This window comes from Acomys russatus, chromosome 4 (genome assembly GCF_903995435.1).
Source record: "Acomys russatus chromosome 4, mAcoRus1.1, whole genome shotgun sequence".
Lineage (NCBI taxonomy): Eukaryota > Metazoa > Chordata > Mammalia > Rodentia > Muridae > Acomys > Acomys russatus.
In genome coordinates, this window is record NC_067140.1 from 14,202,708 (window position 1) to 14,227,431 (window position 24,724).

At 46.6% G+C, this 24,724-nt stretch overlaps 1 protein-coding gene and 1 pseudogene across 2 annotated transcripts; both read left to right on the top strand.

The window, feature by feature from the left end:
- Nucleotides 1-24,724, top strand: Dnttip1 (deoxynucleotidyltransferase terminal interacting protein 1). 2 transcript variants are annotated; one of them, XM_051143772.1, is made up of 13 exons: nt 1-173; nt 701-771; nt 1,444-1,540; nt 6,941-7,039; nt 10,769-10,837; nt 11,092-11,145; nt 11,424-11,482; nt 12,751-12,799; nt 18,737-18,795; nt 18,887-18,947; nt 21,054-21,125; nt 24,257-24,312; nt 24,395-24,724. In XM_051143772.1, exons 1-13 carry the CDS (start codon nt 69-71, stop codon nt 24,531-24,533), a joined length of 990 nt encoding a protein of 329 aa, XP_050999729.1. In that variant the 5' UTR covers nt 1-68; the 3' UTR covers nt 24,534-24,724. The 2 variants fall into 2 exon arrangements, with proteins under 2 accessions (XP_050999729.1, XP_050999730.1); XM_051143773.1 differs by having other exon boundaries at nt 2-173; nt 12,754-12,799; nt 24,395-24,722.
- LOC127187681 (peptidyl-prolyl cis-trans isomerase A-like) lies at nt 3,307-3,835 on the top strand (annotated as a pseudogene).

Here is a 24,724-nt window from a genome sequence, read left to right on the forward strand (position 1 = left end):
CCGTGACGTCACGGCGCCGCTTTCCGGTGGCTGAGTCGAGTTGAGGTTGTTGTGGGCAGAGGGGCGCCATGGGGGCGACTGGCGACACCGAGCAGCCGCGGGGCCCCGGCGGGGCAGAGCGAGGCGGCCTGGAGCTGGGCGACGCGGGCGCGGCGGGGCAGCCTGTTCTCACGGTGAGGACGCCCGGGCGAGGGCGGGGCTCGGGCCGGGCAGAGCCTCGGGCTCCCGGGCTCCGGGCCCGCGGGCGAAAGAACGCGGCGGCTGTGTGGCTCTAGGGGTGCCGTTTGCTCCGTGCGACGATCAGGATTCAGATTCTAGTTAGGTGACGTGGGCCTGATGTGACACCCTCTGAGCGACAGGTTTCTCCCCTGTGAAATGAACAGCATTAACCCCAGCTTGATGGAGTTGTGTGGTGGGATGGGCAGAGAAAGGCGGGCGGAGAGCCCTGACCCATCACCCGCCTCGGTAGACCCTCGGTAAACACTGCTGCTCTTCCAGGAAAACCGAGCTTTGGACATGTGTGGCAGAAAACATTTTCCCAGTTCCTCCACCCTGACAGGGTCTTCCAGCCCCTGAATTTCCCTTCAGCCCAAGATGGGAGACGTGAGACGCAGGGCCGGCTAGGTTTACCTGCATCCTCACTTTCTCCTCATCCGCACTATGAGAGGCCTCAGTGACACTGTCCGCTTGGTCTCCACAGAACCCTTGGAACATAATGATAAAACACCGACAGGTGCAGCGACGGGGCCGCCGCTCTCAGATGACCACAAGGTAAGGCTAGCCCTGGATGAGACCTACAGCCGGTTATGTGGACTTGGAGGAGTCTGACATCAGTGATGTGGGGGGAAGGAGACTCGGGTGCTGCAATTCTTACTGTAACCCTGTCAGTTCCACTTCCAAACTCTACAAAGCAGGGTAGGAATAAAAGTCTAGTAAGATCTCTAACTGTCTGTGGTTGAGATCTGTAAGTCAAGATTCAGACATCTAGTGCAGACTGTGACGTTTGTTAACTGAACAAGTAGGGACAAGTCTTTAGCTTCTCTTAGCCTCTGTTTTCTCTGCTGTGATGTGGGGCTACTAGTTAAGTGTCCAGCCTAGGGAAGGGCCTTTGGAATTGTGCTTGTATTTTTGACTTGGGATAGGGACGGTCGTTTATTAATCACAGCACTTGGCAGAGACAGGCCGACCTCTGTGAGTTTGAGGCCAGCCTGATCTACATAGTGAGTAGTACCACGGTAGCCAGAGCTACATAGTGAGACCCTGTCTCAAAGAAAAAAGAAAGTGTGTGTGTGTGTGTTATTTCATAAAGCCATCTGAAAATAATTTTCACTCCTCAGAATTATGATGAAATAAAAATTAAAAATCCCGTGTCAGTAACTGGCTGCGGAATCTGGGAAGGTGTGTTTGGAATGCTCCCCTGATTCTGTCTCCCTCCCGATGCAGTTTCACAGACCCAGCTATCTCTATGGATCTCCTCCGTGCTGTCTTGCAGCCTAGCATCAATGAGGAGATCCAGAGTGTCTTCAACAAGTACATGAAGGTGAGAGGATCACTGTGGCTAAAACTAACAGCACTTCTAAAACAAAACAGCACAACCAGGTGCAGCGGCAAGCACAGCTACCCAGGAAGCTGAGGCAGTAGACAGCCCACCTGGACAACGTAGCAAGACCCCTTGGTCAGGGAGGGAAAAGGGATGGATGCTTAGAATCTCCTGTATAACCCAGGATAGCCTCAAACCCATGACCCTCCTGCTTCTACCCGTCAGTTCTGTAAAAGAATCGCTGACTGTTTTAGGGAGAGTCTCAGCAGTTAAAAGCACATGCTGGTTTTGTATGGCAGATCCTAGTTTGTTTCTCAGCATCCATGTCAGGTGGCTCACGTCTGCCTGTAACTCCAGCTCTGAGGGATCCAACATCTCTGGCTTCTACAAGGCCATTTGAACACATAAACATAATTAAAAATTTTATAAACCAGGCATGGTGGTGGCGCACGCCTTTAATCCCAGCACTTGGGAGGCAGAGGCAGGTGGATCACTGTGAGTTCGAGGCCAGCCTGGTCTACAAAGTGAGTCCAGGACAGCCAAGGCTACACAGAGAAACCCTGTCTCAAAAAACAAAACAAACAAAAAAAAAACAGGCATGGTGGCATATACATACCGTTAATCCCAGCCCCTGAAAGGCAAAGGCAGGTAGATCTCTGTGTGGTCTACATAGTGAGTTCCAAATGGACCAGGGCTACATAATGACAATACATACATAGAGAGAAATAAATAGAAATGTTAATTAATTAATATAAGTTTTGATTTAATAAATTACTGACTATGAGGTAGAGAACAGACTGCAGGAGGACCAGTTAGGAAACCAAAATAATCCCAGCAAGAGATGATGGTGGTTGGGGCCTCAGCAGTAAAGAAAAAGTTGATATATTTTTATATCCATGACTGTGATGTGGAGTGAAAGAGAAGAGGAAGTGTGTGCCTCCCAACCTATCTGTTCTGGACAGCCATGGAAACAGCTGCCTTTGGCTCACTGTGAGGAGGGCAGGAACAAACCGGGGATCAGAGCTCAGTTTTGGGTCATTCATGTAGAAACCTACCTTCTACCCCATCTTCACATATAGTGGTCTGCTGCATGCTCCATGTCCCATTCTGGTTCGGTCCTTCACTGTTTCTCACCCAGGCCTCTACTGTTGGCCAGAGCTGACTGTTCTTCCCTTCTTTAAATCTACCCTCTACAACTGCCAGAGGTACCTCTGAAATAAGAATAAAGCCAGCAGTGCCACTCCTGTGATGCCTGGGCTCATCTGAGTACTTTTAACACTGTTGTCAAATCTTAGCTGACAATTTCTTTAAAGGTTTTTGGGGGTTTTGTTGTTGTTGTTGTTGTTTTGTTTTTAAGAATTTTTGTTCTTAAATTATTTATTTATGTGAGTGCTCTATCTGCATTACACCTGCATGCCAGAAGAGGGCAGGAGATCACATCACAGATGGCTATGAGCCATCTTTAAAATTTTTTAAGTACAAGTTTTAGTTATGTCTGATCTTGCTCAAGGTGTGAATCTTTCCTGATTTATTTTTAATAAATGTATGCTACTTTTTGAAAAGATATTCTAGGGCCAGCAAGATGGCTCAGTGAGTGAAGGCCCTTCCCACCAACCCTGACACCGACTGAGCACCACATAGTGGAAGGAAAAGAACTGACACTCACAAATTGTCCTCTGATTTCCATGTTATGCCATGGAATACATGTTCACATACATGTACAAAAAATAGATAAATAAATGTATATATTTTTTAAGACAAAAAAAAATTCAGACACCACTGTCCCCTGTCCCCACTTGCTACAGCCATGGTCATCCTCACCATGTTCTACCTTGCGGCCGATGGCGAGCCCTTGGGCTGCATCTCCTTCAAGCTATTTGCAGACAAAGTTTCAAAGACAGCAGAAAACGGCTGTGCTCTGAGTACTGAAGAGAAAGGATAGGGATATAAGGATTCCTCTTTTCACAAAATTATTCCAGGATTCATGTGCCAGGGTGGTGAGTGACTTCACACACTAAAATAACACTGGTGGCAGGTCCATCTATGGGGAGAAATTTGAGAATGAGAACTTCATCCTGAAGCAAACAGGTCCTGGCATCTTGTCCATGGCCAATACTGGACCAAACACAAACAGTTCCCAGGTTTTATCTGCACTGCCAAGCAGTGCCATGTGGATGGCAACACATGGCCTTTGAGAAGGTGAAAGAAGGCATGAGCATCGCGGAAGCCATAGAGTGCTTCGGGTCCAAGAATGGCAAGACCAGCAAGAAGATCACCATTTCCAACTGTGGATAGCTCTAATTCTTTTGATTTGCGGGCATCTTACCCACCAGACCGTTCTTTCTGTGGCACAGGAGAGCGCCCCCACCCCACCTGCTTGCAGTACCCTGTAGTCTCTGCTCTCACTGAAGCTCTTTGGGTTCCATATTGTCCTCATTCCCTACCAAGTTTAGCCTGATTGCATAGTTAAGTTTATGATTATGAATAAAAGTAAATAGGGAAAGAAATTAGGGCTGGAGAGATGGTCAGTGATTAAGAGCACTTGTTGCTCTTGCCATGGACCCAGGTTCAGTTCCCAGCACCTGATGGGGGCTCACAGCCATTCCATAACTCATAACTCCAGATCCAGCAGGTCAGCCAGCTATTCTGACCCCTCAGGCACCAGGCACACATGTGGTGCACACATACCTGCAGGCAAAACATACACAAAATATAAATCTAAAAATATTTTAAGATATTTTTCTAAAAAGATGCTCTGATATATAGAATATTTAATATTATAATACTTAATAATTGGCCTGACATGAAGTACATACTTGTAACTCCAGTACTCAGGAGGTGGAAGCAGGAGGATTATGAGCCCAGGGCTAACCGGAGCCACTACTAAGACTCTGTCTCAAAGAGTTAAAGGCTGGAGCCATTGAGGTGGCTCAGTGGGCAAAAGTACCTGATGCCAAGCCTAGTGGCCCGAGTATAGTTTCCAGAACATGAATGACAGGAGGAGAGACCCAACTCCACAGATTGTCATTTGACCTCTACCACATGCGTACACACACTATGTATGTATACTATATGGCTTGGCCTGCCTAGCATCCACTAACTCTGGGTTTGCACCTTAGCATTGCAAAAAAAAATTAATAATGTTTAATAACATTAAGTTGATGGGTAGAAGAATGAGTAGATGTATAGAAAACAAACATGGTAGGACTTTGGACTGCATCCATGGAGGGTATTAGGTGTTTGTTGGATAATTCAACTTTTCTATTTCAATTTTTTGGTAAAATACTCTCTAAATCTAGGTGTGGCACATTTCTGTAATCTTAGTGTTTGGAGGGTAGAAACAAGAAAATCGGGAGTTCAAGCTCATCCTCAACTCCATAGCAAGTTGGAGATGAGTGTGGGGTACATGAGGCCCTGTTCTAAAAACAGACAGTAGGGCCAGTGAGACAGCTCAGTGTGTAGAGCACTTGCCACAAAGCCTGACACCCTGGACTTGGATCCCAGGACCACATGGTGGAAGGAAAGCACCAGCTCCACAGAATTGCCGCCTGACCTCTACACATACTGTGGCACCAACATGCTTGTGCACACATGACAATAGTAGACATTCTTAATGTTAAAAGCAAATAGAAAATAGTCCTTACAAAATAATACAAATATTTTTAATAGAAGCTGAAAGTTACTAAGACTTGCCTTCCTGAAATAGCTGGCTGCCACCAGGGACCATGCAGCCTTCTAGCTCTCACTTGTCACCTTGACCGACTTCACTTAATATGTGTCATTAATGTTTCCATATCACATAATAGTTCACACTGATTCTTCATAATAGTTACAGAATAGTCTCTTTCATCAATGCACTATAACTTTTTTGGGTTTGGTTTTTTTGTTGTTGTTGTTGTTTGTTTTTTGAGACAGGGTTTCTCTGTATCCTTGGCTGTCCTAGACTCGATTTGTAGACAAAGCTGGCCTCGAACTCACTGTAATCCGCCTGCCTCTGCCTCTGCCTCCCAAGTGCTGGAATTAAAGGCCTGCGCCACCAGGCCTGGCAGTACACCATAACTTAATTAGCTAGTTCCTAGGAGATTCAGATTGTTTACAGCTTTTCTCAAGTTACAAGAAATACTGTAGCGGAGCTAATGAGATGGCTCAGCAGATAAAGGCCTTGCCACCAAGCCTAAAGACCTGAATTTAGCCCCAAGCCTCAAATTGTGAACATTGTGGAAGGAAAGCTTCCAACTCCTGGACGCTGTGCTCTGACCCCCACATGAAACAATAAATAGATAATGAATGTAATTTTTAAATTTAAAAAACTATACTGCAGTGACACTATAAGTGTGCATCTTTATTCACTTGAAAGGGTTTCTGAGGGGTTGGCTCCCTGAGGTAGAATTAAGGAGTATGAGGGAGAGAAAGTTGCTCTCCAGAAAGACGGTGCTATGTGCGGTCATTTCGTGTGTTCTCCCAGGTTTGGTTCTGTCTTTTCCTTGTTTTGTTTTGAGACAGGGTTTGGCTGTTAAGCCCTCGCTGTCCTGGAACTCACAATGTAGACCAGGTTGGACGCGAACCTACAGAGCTCTGCCTGCCTCTGCCTCCCAAGTATGCCACCATGCCTGGCACTCTCCCTAGTTTTTATGTTAAGCTGAGGCATTGAACTGGCTGAGTATAAAGTCACATGCATCCTCCTACTTGCCTCCCACAGTAGGAACATTGTAGCTTCCAGAACTTCCTATACCCAAGAGAGAACTGATACTTTTCTTTTTAGAGATACAATTTGGACACTTGTTTAAAGATTTATTTGTGCCTGGTGTGGTGGCGCACACCTTTAATCCCAGCACCTGGGAGGCAGAGGGAGGAAGATAACTGGGTTCGAGGCCAGCCTGGTCTACAAAGTGAGTCTAGGACAGCCAAGGCTACACAGAGAGACCCTGTCTTGAAAGAAAAAAAAAAAGATTTATTTGTATGTGTTAGCCCACTAGGCCATCTCCTTGGTCCAACTTGGATACGTAAATGTGTTCTCAGGTGCCTCTCCCATGTTTGGTGCCCCATCATGAAGTTCTTAGCATCTTTTACGCAGCAGAGGAAGCTTCTGCCCTACTTAGCCTTTGTTTGTTGGTGTTGCTGGTATCTTGGGACTCTTGGACAGGTCGCCTTCCCAGTTCCATAGATAAGGGATTGGATAATGCAAATCCAGGCATGGTATTCCATTGTCTGAATGCTCTCTGCCTACTTTGGCCCATTAGCTTCAGGCACAGCATTCCTTCTTTACATGTGATTATAAAGTGGAGAGCTGTGCATAAGTAAAGCCAACAGCCATCCGTAGTGTTCCCACATTACACATATGCTCCTTTGGGTAATGCAGACTTGCAAGACTCCTGACCTTGTCCTGATGTCCTCCCCTAGTTCTTCCAGAAGGCAGCTCTGAATGTACGAGACAACGTTGGAGAAGAGGTGGATGCAGAGCAGCTGATCCAGGAGGCTTGCCGCAGCTGCCTGGAGCAGGTAAGGCTGAGGGTGCAGACAAAAGGTTCAGTCACTGAGTCGGCTAAGAAAAGTGCTACTTTCCTTAGTGGCACTTGGGGGACATCAGGTGGAACTCAGGGCAGCTGCTGACAAAGTAGGAAGAGAAGTAGCTTAACCATGTGCCCAGGTATCATACAGGTGCATGTAAGGGCTGTTTTGTTCATCCCTGTTTGACGATGAGGAAACTGCTTAGCAAACTCACAGAAACAGAATGAGATGGTGGTTACCTAGGAAGCTAAGGATGCTTGCAGTTAGAAGGAGGATTCATTCTGGGGTCTGACACTTGCAATGGTGACAGTGGTTGTTGACCTTGTTTACTTGATATCTGCTAAGAAAGTACTTTTTTTTTTTTTTTTTTTTTTAAATTACATATACATGCCAGAAGAGGGCACCAGATCTCATTATAGATGGTTGTGAGCCACCATGTGGGTGTTGAGAATTTAACTCAGGACCCCTGGAAGAACAGATAGTGCTCTTAACCTCTCAGCCACATCTCCAGCCCCAAGAAGACACTTCTTAATTGTATACACGTGTACATATACACAGTTGTAACTCTGTAGTGATATAAAACTGTGATAACCATTCATACATACATCAAATTAACACATTGTACCCCATATGTCTGTACCACAATAAAGGTAGAAGAAATTTAAAAGGCAAACCAGGGCCAGTAAGCTGTTTGCCTGCAAGCCTGATGGCCTGAGTTTAATTCCCCTGAACCCATATCTGCAAGTTGTCCTCTGACCTACACACAAATGTCCACATACATACACGTGCACAGTAAATAAGTAAGTGGAAATGTTGTCACATTTTTTTAAAAAGGCAAACCAGGAAAACATTGTAATTCAAGATGTACCTCGCCTTTGCAAGTGGTTGGTGGCTCCCCCTTCAAATAGTTATAGCCCCTTTGGGGGTCATGGGGCCTAGTACCCTTTTCTGTCTTCTTGCACCTCAGGTGTGGTCAGCAGATTTGACATCAGTTCTAAAATGGCTGTATTCCAAGACACTAGAGAAGCTGTTTGCTTGTGTCAGCTGTTGTTATTAATAGGGATTGTCAGCATCAACCACGTTCTTCACTTGACTGTGAATTTGTTAACTGCCTTGCATAGCTGTGAAAGACAAGCTACTCAGAGCCTTAGGAATAGGGCACGGCCTGAACCCCAGCTCCACCCTCTAGAGCACTGAAAACCAACGTGCCTTCTCGGAGACTGCAGTTTAAGCTGTTAAATTCCTTAGAGGCCAGATTCTTTACTCCAAGAAGGAGCGGCGTATATGAGCAGTTGTAACAGTTACTGGCAACAGACATTTGCTAGGAGGGTTTTCAGACAGTTGAACTGAAGCAGGGTTAGCTTGAGAAGACCTTCATTTACGTGCATCTCAAGTCCCTCTCTGGGTGTGGATACACATGTGCATGTGTGTGTTCCATGGCAAGCATGGAGTGCATGTGTGCAGATGCTCTGTGGGGAGTGTTTAAAGTCAGAAGACAACTTTCTGAAGTTCTTCCTTCCACCAGATAGTTCCCAAGCATGGAACTCACTCAGATTGTCAGTACATATGCCCAAACACACACACTAATAATAAATACTTTTGTTTGAAGTTAAGTAGGCATGACCTGCACTCACTGCATCACTGCTTTCCAGTCTCCTGATCCCCCGTGCATGCTGTGCAGCTAAGCCTGGCAGTGCTGGACTCCTGAGAAGCACAGGTGTGGAACTCAGGAGGTTTTGATCACTTGGAATCAGAGCAGAGCGAGGTAAAGCCCAGGACACAGGATGCTTAGAGCATCCTTTGCTTCATTTTTCTCATCTCTGAAGCTGGGAATAGAACCACTCCCTGCGACCAGTGCTTTGCTGGGCACATTGGATGGAATAGTGTGTTTAAATTCACAGCCCAGCACAGGCACAGACACATGATACAAACATGCTACACGTTAACTACATTGCAGTTAACCTGCATTTCGGAACCAGGTGTACTGGCATATACATGTAGTCCAGAGCTCAGGAAATAGAGTTTGAGGCCAGCCTGCTGAGTACATAGTGAGTTATAGACCACCCTGGACTACACAGTAAGATTCTGTCTTTAGAAACAACACAAATGGGCAAGAGAGATGGCTCAACAGTTAAGAACACTGGCTGCTCTTCCAGAGGCTCTGAGTTCAGTTCCCAACACCTACATGGCAGCTCATAGCCAGCTATAACTGTAGTCCCATGGGATCCAATGCCTCTTCTGGTGTGCAAACAAAACACCCATACAAATGAAAAATCCCAGGACCTGAGAGGCAGAAGCAGGTGGATATCTTTGAGTCCAAGGTCTACATAGTGAGTTCCTGCACAGCCAAAGCTACACAGAGAAACCCTGTCTCAGAAGAAAGAAAGAAAGAAGAAAAATAGACAAATAAACAAAAGCCATGTATTTCAGATGACTGGGATACTTGGAAGCATTTTGTTTTGGCCTTCCCTTGTCTAAAACATACAAGCTTCAACCAGGTGGTGGTAGCGCATGCCTTTAATCCCAGCACTTGGGAGGCAGAGGCAGGTGGATCACTGTGAGTTCGAGGCTAACCTGGTCTACATGGTGAGTTCCAAGACAGCCAGAGCTACACAGAGAAACCCTTTCTTGGGGGAAAAACAGTCCATTGCCTAGTTGTGTGGCCTTAGGCAAGTTGCCTCACTTACTGTTTTCTCAACTGCAAACTGAGGATGAAGGTTCTACCCTGAAGGTTATGAGGATTAAGTGTGTTGGGGGTCTTAATACAAGCTCAATAAGAGTTCCCTGCTGCATCCTATTGATAGAGCACATACTGTACCTGATCATAGCCAAAAGACTGGACAGCAATTACTTGCTGCATTAAGATGTAAAAGTATAGGCTGGAGAAATGGCTCAGGCTCTAAGATCAATGTGTTCTCTTCCAAAGGACACAGCTTCAATTCCCAGTCCCCCCATGGTAGTTCACAACTATCTACAACCCCAGTCCTAGGGGATCTGATACCCACTCAGGCCTCTTTGGACATCAGGCATGCATGTAGACATACATATAGACAAACACCCATACACATAAAAATAAATCTTTTTAAAAGGGGGATGTGAAAGCGTGGGGGTTGGGGAAGTGGCACACTGATTATGAGCACCTACTACTCCTACAGAGGACCTGAGTTCAGTTTTCAGCACTCACGTCGGCTAGCTCAACCATCTGTAACTGCAGCTCTCATGCCCTTTGCCAAGTCTTCTCTCCTTGGGATTTTTCACACCTCCTGGCTCTGTGCACGCACACACCTTTTGTTTTTCTTAGACAGTATCTAAACATGCAACAGTCCTTGTGCCTCAACCTCCTGAGTGCTGAAGTTAATGTGAGCTGGCTTTGTGCTGCAAAGCAGGTTCAGAGCCGCACACACTGTGCACACTGCAGCCTTTGTGTACTAGCTCTTCAACAATGATCATAACCAAAAAAAGCGGGGGGTGGGGGGGGGCAAATAGGTGTCTCACCAACTCCTTCCCTTTTCCTTCGTAGTCAAAAAGCAGAAACAGAATGTGCTTCATAGCCATTGTTTATAAATGGACTTATGTGCTAATCCTTTTTGGCTTGTTGATCTTTGTCCATGCTTTGTGTTGGTTATGGGAAAGTTAACCCATTCTGAGGTTGTGTTTACACACTGCTGCACTTCCCGACCAAGCTTACAATGGACAACAACACTGGTCTTTCCCTTCCAGGCAAAACTGCTCTTTTCAGATGGAGAAAAAGTGATACCCAGATTGACCCATGAACTTCCAGGGATCAAGGTCAGAATCACTGTGCCCTAGGAATGGCCTTGGGAGGGGAGACATTCACATGGGAACAAGGTAAAATATGTGGACCCAGGAAATTCCACACATCGTCCACAGGGCCACGTCCAAAAGACCCCACTCAGGACTTCTGAGACCTGGGTCAGGTGGTAGCCAGAACATTGAGTCTAGGGGCCCTGCTTACTGTAACTCCATAAAATTGCAGCTCCCAGATATTAACCTTGCACTGGCTCCCTTCCCTTTTCCTTCAGCGTGGCCGACAAGCAGAAGAGGAATCCCACCGAGGAAGCCCCGTTCCCAAAAAAGTAAGTATGTCCTTGTTGGAGCTTCCAGCTGGGAAAGAGCCCTTATGTTCCAAAAGCTTTTCCAGGCCCGGGGTGGCAAGGAGAGAAACAGTCACTCTCCAGGGCACTCCCAAGGTCATTTGTCCATCTCTACTAACCAACCTGGCCCTGGCAAACTGGTGGCAGGGATGCTACCTATGGCTAGAGCTCCACTCTCGGTAGACAGCCAGCTCCACTAACTGACCTGGTCCCAGCATGCTACCCACAGGTCAGGGCTCTGACAATTCTTCTTTGTGCAGAGGAAAGGTCGGCCTCCTGGACACGTCTCCTCAAATGACCGGGCAGCTGCTGGCATGGTGTGAGTAGCGGTCACCAGTGCTGTAAGGGCTGAAGGGAACTCAGGGAGGAGTGGCTGTAAGTGGGAAGAGGCCAGAAGTGAAAGTCCGGTGGACTCGGGTCCATTGATCAAAGCTACTGTGGGAGACGGTTGCCTGGTATTGGGTAGTGAAGGGGCCATGAAATTGAGTTGTTTTATCCTGCTTTTACAAAACCCAGAACAGTTCCAGCTTCATTAAACATCAGACCTGATTCATATTTGAGTGTTTAGAGTTAGTTGGTCTAAGTACCAGCTTACAGCTACTCTCTAACGAACACTGCAAGTTAGCTGGGCGTGGTGGCACTCACCTTTAAGATCACTATGAGTTCGAGGCCAGCTTAGCCTACAAAGAGAATTCTAGGACAGCTAAAGCTACACAGAGAAACCCTGTGGGGGCAGGGGAGACATCTGCAGTTAGCAGAGTTTTTAAAAAACAGTCAGAATTACTTGCCCTAGTAGGGCATGGTAATAGGCACCTGAGACCCCATCCTTAGGAGGTGGAGGCAGGGGGCAGGATAATCAGAACTTAGTGGTCACCCTCAGCTACATAGTGGTTACTGAAGGCCAGCCTGGACTGCAGGAGACACTGTCACCAAAAGACAGGAAAAAAGATGATACAATTATTAAACAGCAAAGCACTGTTGGAGACTAGAGGATGGGTGCTCTCAAAGAGCTCTTTTAAGTTTCACTCATAGAGCATGTTAGGCACATCACAAACTGAATAGAAGATACAGGGATACCTCAAACCCTCCCTGTCCCCTACTTCTATTTGTGTACCTGTTAGCAACATCTGACACTAGAATGGCACGTTTGATACAGTTGGTGAATTTGCCTTGGCTTAATGCCATCACCCAGTCTGAGGGCTACTGCAGGTTCCTTCCTGGTGTTGTGAGTCTGAGTTTGCACAAAGTTAGTTATCATGGTCTGTATCCAGTTACTGCATCCTTCCTGAAGCCTTTTTGTCCTGTTCTGGAGACAGGGACTCCATAACCCTTTCTGACCTGGAGCTCAGTAAGTAACCACGTTTTTCATTCCTCTGAACACAAGGTGGGCAGGGCAGCTGCCGCCCTTACCTCCCTTCCTCAGATGAGAGAGCTGCAGCTCACATTCCTGGACTTGCCCGTCACAAGGTTCTAAAGTGCTTTCTGAGTTGCCAGAAAACAGTGTGCCATCATCACCCTGGTGAACTTCCAGGCTCAGTCCCTCCCTCCATCACTTGGAGAATTCACCTGTCTTCTTTTCCTTCTAAGCAGATGGAAACCAAAATCGTGTGAGCCAATTCGCCGAGAAGGCCCCAAGGTATGCTGTGTGAGCCTGGCAGTAGCCGAGGCTCCGGGCCCCTGTGAGGTAGAGAGGTTGAGGTGGTACATGATGTGCTCACGCCATTCCAGAGCCGTCTCCTCACCTCTGCCGCCAGCCTCCTTGGCCTCCAGACAGTTTCCAGAAGGAACAGGAATGAGAAGCAAAACAAAGAGCTGGGCTGGCCATAATGTGGTGGAGAATCCTTGCCTGACATGTGGCTTAATCCCTAGCATGGAGAAAAAAAATGTATTTTTTGTTTGTTTGTTTTTGTTTTTTGAGACAGGGTTTCTCTGTAGTCTTGGCTATCCTGAACTTGTTTTGTAGACCAGGCTGGCCTCGAACTCACAGTGATCCACCTGCCTCTGCTTCCAGAGTGCTGGGATTAAAGGCGTGCGCCACCACGCCTGACTCAAAAAAAAATGTATTTTTTGTTCTGCTCTATATTTTCCTCATTGTCCACATGTATGATACACTGAGCAGGCCCTTCTCCATACTCTGCTACTTTCCCATTAGTTCCCTTTGTTCCCCTCAGCAGTGTCACTTCTACATATACATATATAAGCACACATATATGATATATATGGCCTAGAAGTTACATGTGAGAAAGCATACAGCATTGTCTCATACTGACTCGATTCATTATGTGATTCCTTGCGGACAGCATGACTTCATTCTTTATTGGAATTAGAGGGAAACTAAAGAGCAGGGCCTTGGGCACAGCTCCATAGCAGAGCACTTGCCTGGTATGAATGAGGCCTTTGGCTTCATTTAGTTTTTTAAATTAATTTTAAAATTCAGAGCATAGTGCTGTACGCCTGTAATCTCAACACCTGAAGGCAGAGGCAGGAATATCACTGCAAGTTTAAGGCAAAAAGTAAGTCTCTAAAAAGAGGCCGAGTCTTTTAACTGGTAGCCACTAACACTACTTTGTATGTGAGGACACCACCCAGAACCTCTTTGTCTGTGACTCTCTTACTCTCTATGATGGTGTACAAGATACAGAGTGTGTCCTGTTCTGGACTTGAGCTTCCTTTCCTCCCAACACCCTGTGGACACACATGATCTTGTTTTCTGGTGTTTTTTTTTTTTAAACAACTTTTTAAAAAGATTTATTTATTTATTATGTATATAGTGTTCTGCCTACACATCAGATCTCATTATAGATGGTTGTAAGCCACCATGTGTTTGCTGGGAATTGAACTCAGGGCCTTTGGAAGAACAGGCGGTGCTCTTAACCTCTGAGCCATCTCTCCAGCCCTTCTGGCGTTATCTTATGCTGCCAATACATTTGAGGCTTCCCTAGCCATACAGCTAGCTAGACAGAGAGTCAACTCTCAGATCCAAAATCTGTTGGCACCTTTAGCCTCTGCCACCCCCAGGATATTTACTATCTTTTTTATGATAAGAATTGTTTATTGAAATATGGAAGCCTGGTGGGGTAGGTAACAGTATCCCCTCTCCTTACTGTCAAGCCAGGTGGCACTGCCCACAGAAGCCCTAAGACTTAGTCAGACTCACCTTCCCCATATCCGTAGCAAGGGTGTCTCGTGAGGCTCATCCCAGCCTCTGTATGTGTGTTTTAATGTATGCGTGCACTTAATTCACCTTCTTTCTGCTTGGATCAGCAGTGATCAGCTTGGGGAGGGCACTCAGCACTCAGGGAGGCAGAGACAAGTGGATCTGTGAGTTTGAGGCTAGCCTGGTCTACAAAGAGAAACCCTGCCTCAAACAAACAAAAGTTAGCTACTGTCTTAGTTATGGGTTTTATTGCTGTGGTAACATGCCATGGCCAAAAGCAACTTGGGGAGGAAAGGATTAATTTCATCTAACGCTTCCACATCACAGTCTTATCAGCAAAAGGAAGTCAGGAGAGCCGGGAGTGGTGGCTCACGCCTTTAATCCCAGCACTCGGGAGGCAGAGGCAGGCGGATCGCTGTGAGTTCAAGGCCAGCCTGGTCTACAAAGTGAGTCCAGGACAGCCAAGGCTACACAGAGAAACCCTGTCTCGAAAACTAAAAAAAAAAAAAAAAAAAAAAACAGAAGTCAGGACTGGCACTCAAGGCAGGAAGTTGCTGCAGAGGGTATGGAAGGCTGCTGTTGACTGGCTTGTTCCTTGTGCCCCACTTAGCCCACTTTCTCTCCCCAGGGTCTCAAAGTGTAGTTCTAGCTATCCTGGAACTCACTATATAGACAAGGCTGGCCTTGAACTCACAGATATCTGCCACTTGTGCCTCCAAAGTGCTGAGATTAAAGGCATGAGCCACTGTGCCACTGCTTTCTTGTAACATGTAGGACTACCTGCCTGGGGACAGTAGCGTCCACATTGGGCAGTGTTAAAGTAACTTATTCTCCTTGCTCATTTGTTGTCTGTGAGGCTCTCTTGGCAAGGAACTGCTCTGCTTGGCCTCAAACTAACTCAGCAATCTGCTCTAATCTTCTGGCTTCTTCTCATTTTCTGGCTCATTCTGTCTTCACCTGAGTTCTCTCTCTCTGCAACTCATCTCTCTATTACTGTCCTGGTAAAATTGCCTCTTCTCTCTGAAAAACTGTCTCTTAAGTAACTTCCCTTTCCTCTCTGTTCTTGTGAGAGTTGGACTTCTCCTGTTCTGTCAGATCTTCTCTGATTCGTCACTTTTCTGCCACTCAATTAGACATTATTTTCAAACATGGGTGCTTCCTCCTACAAACTAACTTTACCTTCAGCTTTTCTTTACCTGATACTTGCTTTATACCAGGCTGGCCTTGAACTCAGATCTCTTTGGGTCTGTCTCCTGGATTAAAGACATGATTGTATTCCAGCCGGATCACACAGACCTAGATCTTTGGATATAATCTCTTGCCAGAACAGCCATGTTCTGAATTAATATTCCTCTACAGGGCAGGGCCTTCCCGCATAAAACTAATTAAAAAAATGCTCTATAGACTTGTCTAAAGGGAGATGGGGTATTTTCTCAGTTAAGAGTGAGTCCAGGACAGCCAAGGCTACACAGGGAAACCTTGTTCCTCTTCCCAAATGACTCTATCCTGTGTCAAATTGACACAAAACTGTCTGACACAGCCTCTTCATCAAGCCTCCTTCCACAGTTGTCATGAGTTTTTAAACTTTGAAGAAATTTCAAGAATGCTGGTGATTCTGCCTCTCCTGAATCTTTCTGTTTTCTCTAAGCCCCCTCCTTGGTCTGAGCTCTTGCTCAGAGTGACCCATATACTAGGCATTCCCCGGCACTGCCTCCCAGGCCCAAGTCACCTGAAGCTCCTGTGTGCCACTGTTACATTTATTTACTGTGTGTAGGCGCACAAGATCATGTGGAGGTCAGAGCACGTCCCAGGGGAGTTGGTTCTCTCCCTCCACTGTAGGGTACTGGGGATCAGGCACCTATTCAGGCTCAGAGCCGGTGCTGTTGCTCTTTGAGCTATCACACTGGCTATCTAGATCTTTTGTGTGTGTGTGTGTGTGTGTGTGTGTGCAGATACCATGAAGGTCAGAAATCACTATACTCTTTTGGAACTAGAAGTATGGGCGGTTGTGAGCTGCCTGGTGTGAGTGCTAGGATTCAGACGGGTCCTCTGCAAGGGCAGCAGCTACTCTTGACCACTGTGGGCACAAAGTCACTTTGTCGTTGTCACACCCCTCAGCTTTATGCCTTGTGTATCTTCCTCTCTGCCTGAAGTTGCACAGGCATGTCAAACACAGCTTACCTAGGACGTGAAGGCAATCTGGCTACATTTGTCACCCTATTGGTCACTAAAGTTGACTAAGGCGATCTGGCAGGCTAGGCAAGTGGCCTACCCCACCCTCACCACTCCATGTGCACCCCTCCTAAAGCTGCATTCTTGTGCCAAGAGAACAGCCCTTTTTGACAGACGAAGGTTTTTATTTGGTCAGGTGTGCAGCTCTTGTGTGTGACCCCGGCCAGAACCTCCAAGCTAGCTCCAGACACAGCAGATCCAAATTGTAATGAGGATCTTTCTTTAAAAACTATTTGTTAGCCGGGCATGGTAGTGCATGTCATACCTTTTTTTTTTTTTTTTTTTTTTTTAATTTCCTCCTCCTCCTTCCTCCTTCTTCCTTCTTCTTATACTATAGGGTTTCTCTGTGTACCTTTGGCTGTCCTAGACTCACTTTGTAGACCAGGCTGGTCTCGAACTCACAGCAATCCACCTGCCTCTGCCTCCCAAGTGCTGGGATTAAAGTCCTGTGCCGCCACCACCCGGCCCTGATCTTGTTTCTTGTTCCTTACCTTAGCCATCTTTTGCAGAGGAATTTTAATTTAGAACATGACTGTTCTGGCAAAAGAGCATATCCAAAGGCCTTCTAGGTCTGTGTGATCCAGCTGGAATACAAACACCTTTAATCCAGGAGACAAAGGCAAGCAGATCTGAGTTCAAGGCCAGCCTGATGAGCAAATTTCAGGTAAAGAAAAGCTTAGGTCCAGGCGTGGTGGTACACGCCTTTAATCCTAAACAATGAAGGTAAAATTAGTCTATAGAAGGAAGCACCCATGTTTGAAAATAATGTTTAGTTGAGTGGCAGAAAAAGTGGCAAATCAGAGAAAGATTTGACAGAACAGGATGTGCCCAACTCTCAACGAGAACAGGGAGGACAGAGAAGCTGCGTAAGGGAGCAGCAGAGAGTGAGCATGAGAGCTCTACCAAGAGCATGAATGAGGGAGCAGCTAGACACAGGTGAAGACAGGAAGGAGCCAGAAGATTAGAAAAGACTGCTGGAGTTTGAGGCTAAGCAGAGAAATTCAGAGGCTGAGAGAGAAGCCAGTTTGAATAAGTCAGCTGGGAGAAGCGTTTGAACCAGAACAGCTGAGTTGAACCAGCTGGCAGAGCTCAGAACAAAAGTAGCTTATTAAGCACTAAGTCTCAGAGGCTCAAAACATTCTAGGCTTTGGTTAGATTGTACGGAGAACAGACAGTTCCAAGAAGGCCTAGGTTAGCAGCCAGAGGCAGTAATCCTCAGAGTCAACAATTGAAAAAAAGACAACTAAAAGCCTTTTACAATCTTGGCCTGTTGTCTTCCCTCACCTCTTTGTATGCAGTCAAGCTCTCACCCCTTGATGTCCTACAGTTCCTGTTCCCTCCTCCTCCTCCTCTCTGCTGGCTTAATTTAGGCCCTTCATCACTTGATGTTCTGTTTGTCACAGCAGCCTCTGAGTTGCTCTCCTGTGATCATCCACGTTGCTGAAAATAAACTGTCCTTAAAATGCACCAGGCTCTCACTTCCAGCAGAGGCTTCAGTGGTTCCCTATGGTCTGTGGTTCCTCAGCCACCTGTCACTCACTTCCCCTCTCCTTTAGCAACACAGAGATTATATAGTTTCTTCAGGGTTCCAAACCAGTGCTCATCAGCCTTGACATGTACTGCACTATGTAGGATGGCCCTCTCCTCCCTCTGCCTGCTTGATTTGCACTCACCCTTCCAGAAGTAACTTCAGGGAGTATTTCTTCAAGAGAGACTTTATGCCTAGTCCAACCACCCCTTTAGTCGCCTCTCATGCCCTGCACCCAGCCATGTCATGGCACCACCAGGTAGTGGTCTTTCAGTATGTGTCCAGGAACTATCTGTATCTTACCCCATCTCTCTACCATTTCTGGCACAGGGCCTAGCATATTGTAAGTACTCTGTTTCCTGCATAAACTGTTGAACAGTGGATAAGAGGGAAGGAGTGGTGCCACCCTGCCCAGCATATTAAACCTCCTCGGGGGCTGGAGAGATGGCTCAGAGGTTAAGATTGGCCGCTCTTCCAAAGGTCCTGAGTTCAATTCCCAGCAACCACATGGGGGCTTAGAACCATCTATAATGTGATCTGGTGCCCTCTTCTGTCATGCGAGGTTACATGCAGGCAGGGCATTGTATATATAATAAATATCTACTTAAAAACAAATGAACCTCCCCATCACTGGCCTGTTTTGTTTTTTTTTCCAGTGGGACCCAGCTCGGCTGAATGAATCTACCACCTTTGTTTTGGGTTCTCGAGCCAACAAGTAAGTCTGAGGCCTTAGTACTAATGGGGAGGGGATTGGCTCAAGGATCCACTAACGGGGTCTGCACATGCTATCACTCATCTCATTTCAGGGCCTTAGGGATGGGAGGCACCAGAGGGAGAATCTACATCAAGCACCCACACCTCTTTAAGGTGAGTGCTGGAAGGGACAGGAATGGGACAGTGCATGGTGGTAGAGGCCTTAGAAACTGCAAGGCACAGAGAAACTTGGACATACATGACCTGGTAGTCAAAACATCTGGGTTCTACGTCCCTAGCCATCTCCTATACTATGCTCCACTTCCTAATGGATGAGATTGTCCTGGGATAGTAGTGTAACCTGCAGTTGGCCTGCACTCTGCTATTCCAGCTAAGGCTAGGAACAGGCACAACCCACCCTGCTCAGCTTCTTTTCTGATTTTAGGTTTTGGAGAGTTTTGTTTTATTTTGTTTGTTTGTTTTTGGAGAGGTTTCTCTGTGTAGCCCTGCCTGTCCTGGAACTGACTGTGTAGGCCAAGCTAGCTTCAAATTCAGAGATCCTCCTGCCTTTATCTTCTGAGTACAGGCATCAAAGGTGTGTGCCGCCACTGCCTGGCAACTGACTGGTATTTTCACAGAAGAACCTGTTGTCAGTGTGGTAGATGACATTTTAGTGGCTTATCTACCCTACAGGGATATCCCTCATCTTACTTTCAACAGCTGTAGAGAATTCATAGGATTCTTGTTTTGTTTTGTTTTGTTCCAGACAGGGTTTCTCTGTGTGACCTTGACTATCCTGGATTCTGTCCAGGCTGGCCTCTGCCTCCCTGAGTGCTGGGATTAAAGGTGTGTGCCACCGTGCCTGGCTACTTAGGACAGTTTTTCAAGACAAGGTCTCTTGTTGCCCAGGCTGTTCTTTAACTCACTCCAGGTCCTTCTGCCTCCACCTCCCAAGTGCTGGGATTATAAGCATGAGGCACCACGCCCAGCTAGTCCTTACTTATTGGTGGATATTTCCTTCCTGCCTTCTGATGAAAACTGCTCTACCAGATGTCCTTGTCACATGTCTAGATGATGGTGGAGGGTAAATGCCTGAAAATGAGATTACTGCATCAACAATCACACCTTTTTAACTTTTTTATTATAATAATACTTGGGAAGTGAGATATTTCTTAAAGCCACAAGGGAAAGTAACCATATATGTGCTGGGGGTAGTCACAGGCAAAAAGCCCACATTTGAGATCAGCCTAATTTGCATATGAGACCTTGTCTCCACAAAATAAGGACAGTATTTTCAGCAGAGAGACCAGGGGTGACTCAGTGGTAAAGCGCTTGCCTAGCAATGGTGAGCCCCTATCCAGGTGTGCTGACACGTACCTGTAATCCCCAGCACTTGAGAGGCAAAGTATTGCCATGAATTCAAGGTTAACCAGGGCCATCTAGCAAGACTCCACCTCCAGGCAAGCAGTCACCTAGCTAGGATCCCCACATCCCTGTTTAAACAGCCTGCCCAATTCATGACCTAGCTCTTGAGCCCTTATGTGTCACAGCTGCATTTAGCATTTGCACTATCATTTGTTCCTGACAAGAACCTTGTCAAATAAATGCTGGCTGTCTCTTGACAAGGTCTTAGTTGGCCCAGGCAGACCTTAAATTCACCATAAAGTTGAGGGTGAACTCCAAATCCTCCTGCCTCCACCTCACAAGTGCTAGGATTATAAGCATGCACCACCATGCCTGGAGGTACCACTCCCCATTTTACAAATGAGGAAACTGAGTCTGGAGGAAATTACTACCCGGACTTCTATCATCTATAGAGTTTAATTTAAACCTTACTCATCTTTGACTTTGGACTCTTGAACCAGGTGGTTTACATGATGCTATTTCTTGACTTTAGTTTTAGAAAACATGGTCCTGCCAGGTCCTCCTAGCACATGCTCATAGTCTCAGTACTCAGAGGCAGAGGCAAGGGGATCCACAGTTAATCCTAGCCTGGCCTGCATTGTGATACCTTGTCTGAAACCAAAAACATAGAAAACACTGACCCCCATAATGATTATAGGTATTAGTAGGCACCTGTGATTATTTTTAAATAGGTTCTAAAATAATTGTCACTGTTTCCAGCGATGCTGCATTTTAAGAAAGGGGAGTTAGGGGAGAGTGAGCATATCCCCACTCTCTGGCTGGCTTCCTGGGCTTGGTTTAGCCTGTATTGTAGAGATTCATGCGCCTCGGGCATACACAGCTGTGACGTGTTCCCACTAACTTTATCCCTCACAGTATGCAGCAGATCCTCAGGACAAGCACTGGCTGGCCGAGCAGCATCACATGCGGGCAACAGGTGGAAAAATGGTGAGTGTGTACCACTGCCAAAGACCCACTCAGGCCAACTTTTAGTGTCTCCAAATTTGGTAGACTGCCTAAGCACCAAAAATGTGGGGAGGGAGACACATATGAGACCTGTTCTTTCATGCTAAAGAGCAGATTGAGAGTCCTAGGGCTCCCTCTCTCCCTCCCACACACCCACCCACTCCTGCAAGATTTGGATCATTTTAGATGCCCATAAGAAAAAAAAAGACTGTTTACAAGGCGTGTTTGTTTGTTTGTTTTTCTTTTTGGGGGGGGGGTTGGAGACAGGGTTTCTCTGTGTAGCCTTAGCTGTCCTGGACTAGCTTTGTAGACCAAGCTGGCCTCGAACTCACAGAGATCCACCTGCCTCTGCCTCCCGAGTGCTGGGATTAAAGGCGTGGGACACCACGTCCGGCTCTGTTTGTTTTTCAAGACAGGGTTTTCCCTTTGTAACAGCCCTGGCTGTCCAGGAACTTGTCCAGCAATGCTTCTTTCCAAATATGCCTATACATGGAGTTTTATTCTTTGACCACAGCAGTTCCCAGATACAACTGTGGGCTTCTCTCTCAGAATAGTATGGACACAGAGAATCATCAGAGGCACAGCTATGAAATGCCTTCTCAACACAGTAGGGACACAAGTCAAACGATGTTAACAGCCAGGCATAGTGACAGACACCTTTAATCTCAGCACGTTGGAGGCAAAGGTAGGCGTACCTCTGTGAGTACAAAAGCAGCCTGGTCTACACAGTGAATTCTAGGACAGCCAGAGCTACATAACAGAGAGGCCTATCTCAAAGAAAGAAAGGAGGGAAAGTAAGAAAGTAAATAAGGCCGGGTGTGGTGGTACATGCCTTTAATCCCAGCCACTCGGGATGAAGAGGCAGGGGGAATCACTGAGTTCAAGGCCAACCTGGTCTACAAAGTGAGTCTAGGACAGGCAAGGCTACACAGAGAAACCCTGTCTCAAAAAACAAAAAAAAAAGTAAATAAGATGCTCACCATGCTAGGCAAAACTCTACAGATTGTTTTGTTTTTCGAGACAGGGTTTCTCTGTGTAGCCTTGACTGTCCTGGACTCACTTTGTAGTCCAGGCTGGCCTCGAACTCACAGCAATCCACCTGCCTCTGCCTCCCGAGTGCTGGGATTAAAGGCGTGAGCCACCATTCCCGGCTCTCTCCAGATTCTTATTTGCTCCAAGACATCTCAGCTCAAACGGAGCCACGACCATGGATCCTTGCTGTATGTGCTGAAATGAGCATGGGTGCCTTTCTCCGCATGCAGTGTCTTCCACCTGAGGATTGTTTTGGCGACCCCATCTATGCCATCTGCTTTCTAGCAGCTTTCCCCACACACACCCCACCCCCGCCCGCCCAAGACAGGGTTTCTCTGTGTAGCCTTGGCTGTCTTGGAACTCTCTTTGTAGAACCAGGCTGGCCACAAACTCAGAAAAGATCCACCTACACTGCCTCCCAAGTGCTGGGATTAAAGGTGTGTACCACCATGCCTGGCTTTAGCAGCTTTTTTACGTTGTGACTGCCCAAACTTTTATAAATGATTAAAAATTGTTGCCACTTACAACATAAAATGCAAATGCTATCAAGTAGAAACAGATGGGCAGGGCTAGGTGTGCTGGTGCACATCTTTAACCCCAGCATTTGGAAGGCAGAGGAAACCAGATCATTGTGAGCTGTAGGACAGCCGTGGCTTCAGTGAGACTGCCCCAAAAGGTGGAGGATGATGAAAGGGACAGCATAGATGGAGCAGAGCCTCGGGAACAAGTCAGGAAGTTGAGGCAGGGGGTTTGTTTTCTTTCTTTTGAGATAGTTTCTATATATAGCCCTGGCTGTCCTAGAATGCACCATGTAGTCCAGCCTCAAGCCTGCCTCTGGCTCCTGATCACTGGGATTAAAGGCACCACCAGCCCAGCCAGGAGGAATTTTAATTCAAGGCTTGCTAAGCTACAGAGCAAGTTCAAGGCCAGGCTGAGCAATTTATTTAGCAAGCCCTTGCTTGTATCAGAATTTTAAAATAGGTTGTTTTTTCCAAAAGTCAGTAATGTTGTACCACATCTATAGTCCCAGCACTTGAGAGGTTAAGGCAGATTGCTGTGAGTTCGAGGCCAGCCTGGTCTACAAAGTGAGTCCAGGATGGCCAAGGCTACACAGAGAAACCCTGTCTCAAAAAAACCAAAAAATAAATAAAATAAAGCCAGCCTCCACAAGTTTGAGGCTACCCTGGGCTACATGAAACCCCATCTCAAAAAAGCAATTAAAGGGAATGAAGCAGGCTGATGGGGATATATACAGCTCAGGGGTAAAGTGCTGGTCTGGCTTCTGTGAGGCCCTAGGTTTAATCCCCAGTACTAATTTTTTAAATTGTATTACATTATTTAATGTATGTCTGTCTGTCTCTGTATGTGGCACATAACTATAATCCCAGCACTTGCGAAACTAAAGCAAGAGTACTGCAGTGAGTTCAAAGCCAGCCTGGGCCTATGAGTTACAGGCCAATCCCAGGCACAGAAACACAGATACCGTGTATGAGCTCAAGGAACACAGACTGTGGCATTGTACTGACCCAGGAAACCCCAGTGCTGCAGCCACTGTACAGCAGCACTCTTGACCAACCTTTCTTCTGCACAAACTCACAGCCATGTTGTCTGGAGTCCCCAGGGTGAACACCACTTCCTACTGTCTCCTCTGTATCCTTTTGGCTCTCACCATTTTGTTATAAACCACATCTAAGTCTTTTATTATTATTATTATTATTACTACTACTACTACTACTACTATTTTCTTAGGGGAAAGGCCATAAATACCCCCAAGTCCAGGTTCTGTGGCACATACTATACTCCAGCTATGGGGGTGGGGGAAAGAGTTGAGGAGGCAGGTCCTTTTGAGTCAGGAAGTTCAGGGACAGCCTGAACTCTGGTCAACTTTTTCTTTCTTAGTCACTGGTATCTACCCCACCTGTAAAGTTTCTGTCTGAGTGCAAGATGCTAGCAAGGACCTCTTCCCAGTGTCTTCCTGCCTACGGCTCCCCAGAAATCTGTAACCTAGCAGGGCACTTAATAGAGTTTCTGAGTTGGTGCAGAATGGATCAGAGGCCTTAATTGGTCTCTCTTTCCCCCAGGCCTACCTTCTGATTGAGGAGGACATCCGAGACTTGGCTGCCAGCGATGACTACAGGTAAAAGCCTATTCTCCATCTGCCGCTGTAGGCACATGGACGAGGCCATCACCCTCCCTTTGCTGTCCAATGTCTCCTCCAGAGGATGCTTGGACCTGAAGTTGGAGGAGCTGAAATCCTTTGTCCTGCCACCCTGGATGGTTGAGAAGATGCGGAAGTACATGGAGACACTGCGGACAGAAAATGAGCATCGTGCTGCTGAAGCACCTCCCCAGACTTGAGCCAGCCTGCCTCCAAGACCCTCTTTCCCTGCCTGGCTGAGGCCAGCATGGGGAGTTGGTCTAGTTGGGTCTTAGCAGCAGAAAGCTGTACATGAGCTAGTCTATATAGTGACTCACTGCAGAGCACCCCAGACTGGCATGTGGTTCCGTGTTTTTAAAGTTATTAGAATAAGAAGCAATTAAAGTTTGTA

Coding starts and splice junctions, on each gene's coding strand:
- Dnttip1 (XM_051143772.1), top strand. CDS start 69: ATGGGGGCGACTGGCGACACCGAGCAGCCGCGGGGCCCCGGCGGGGCA. Junction 21,126..24,256: donor GGGCAACAGGTGGAAAAATG/GTGAGTGTGTAC, acceptor TCTTTCCCCCAG/GCCTACCTTCTGATTGAGGA. Junction 24,313..24,394: donor GCTGCCAGCGATGACTACAG/GTAAAAGCCTAT, acceptor TGTCTCCTCCAG/AGGATGCTTGGACCTGAAGT.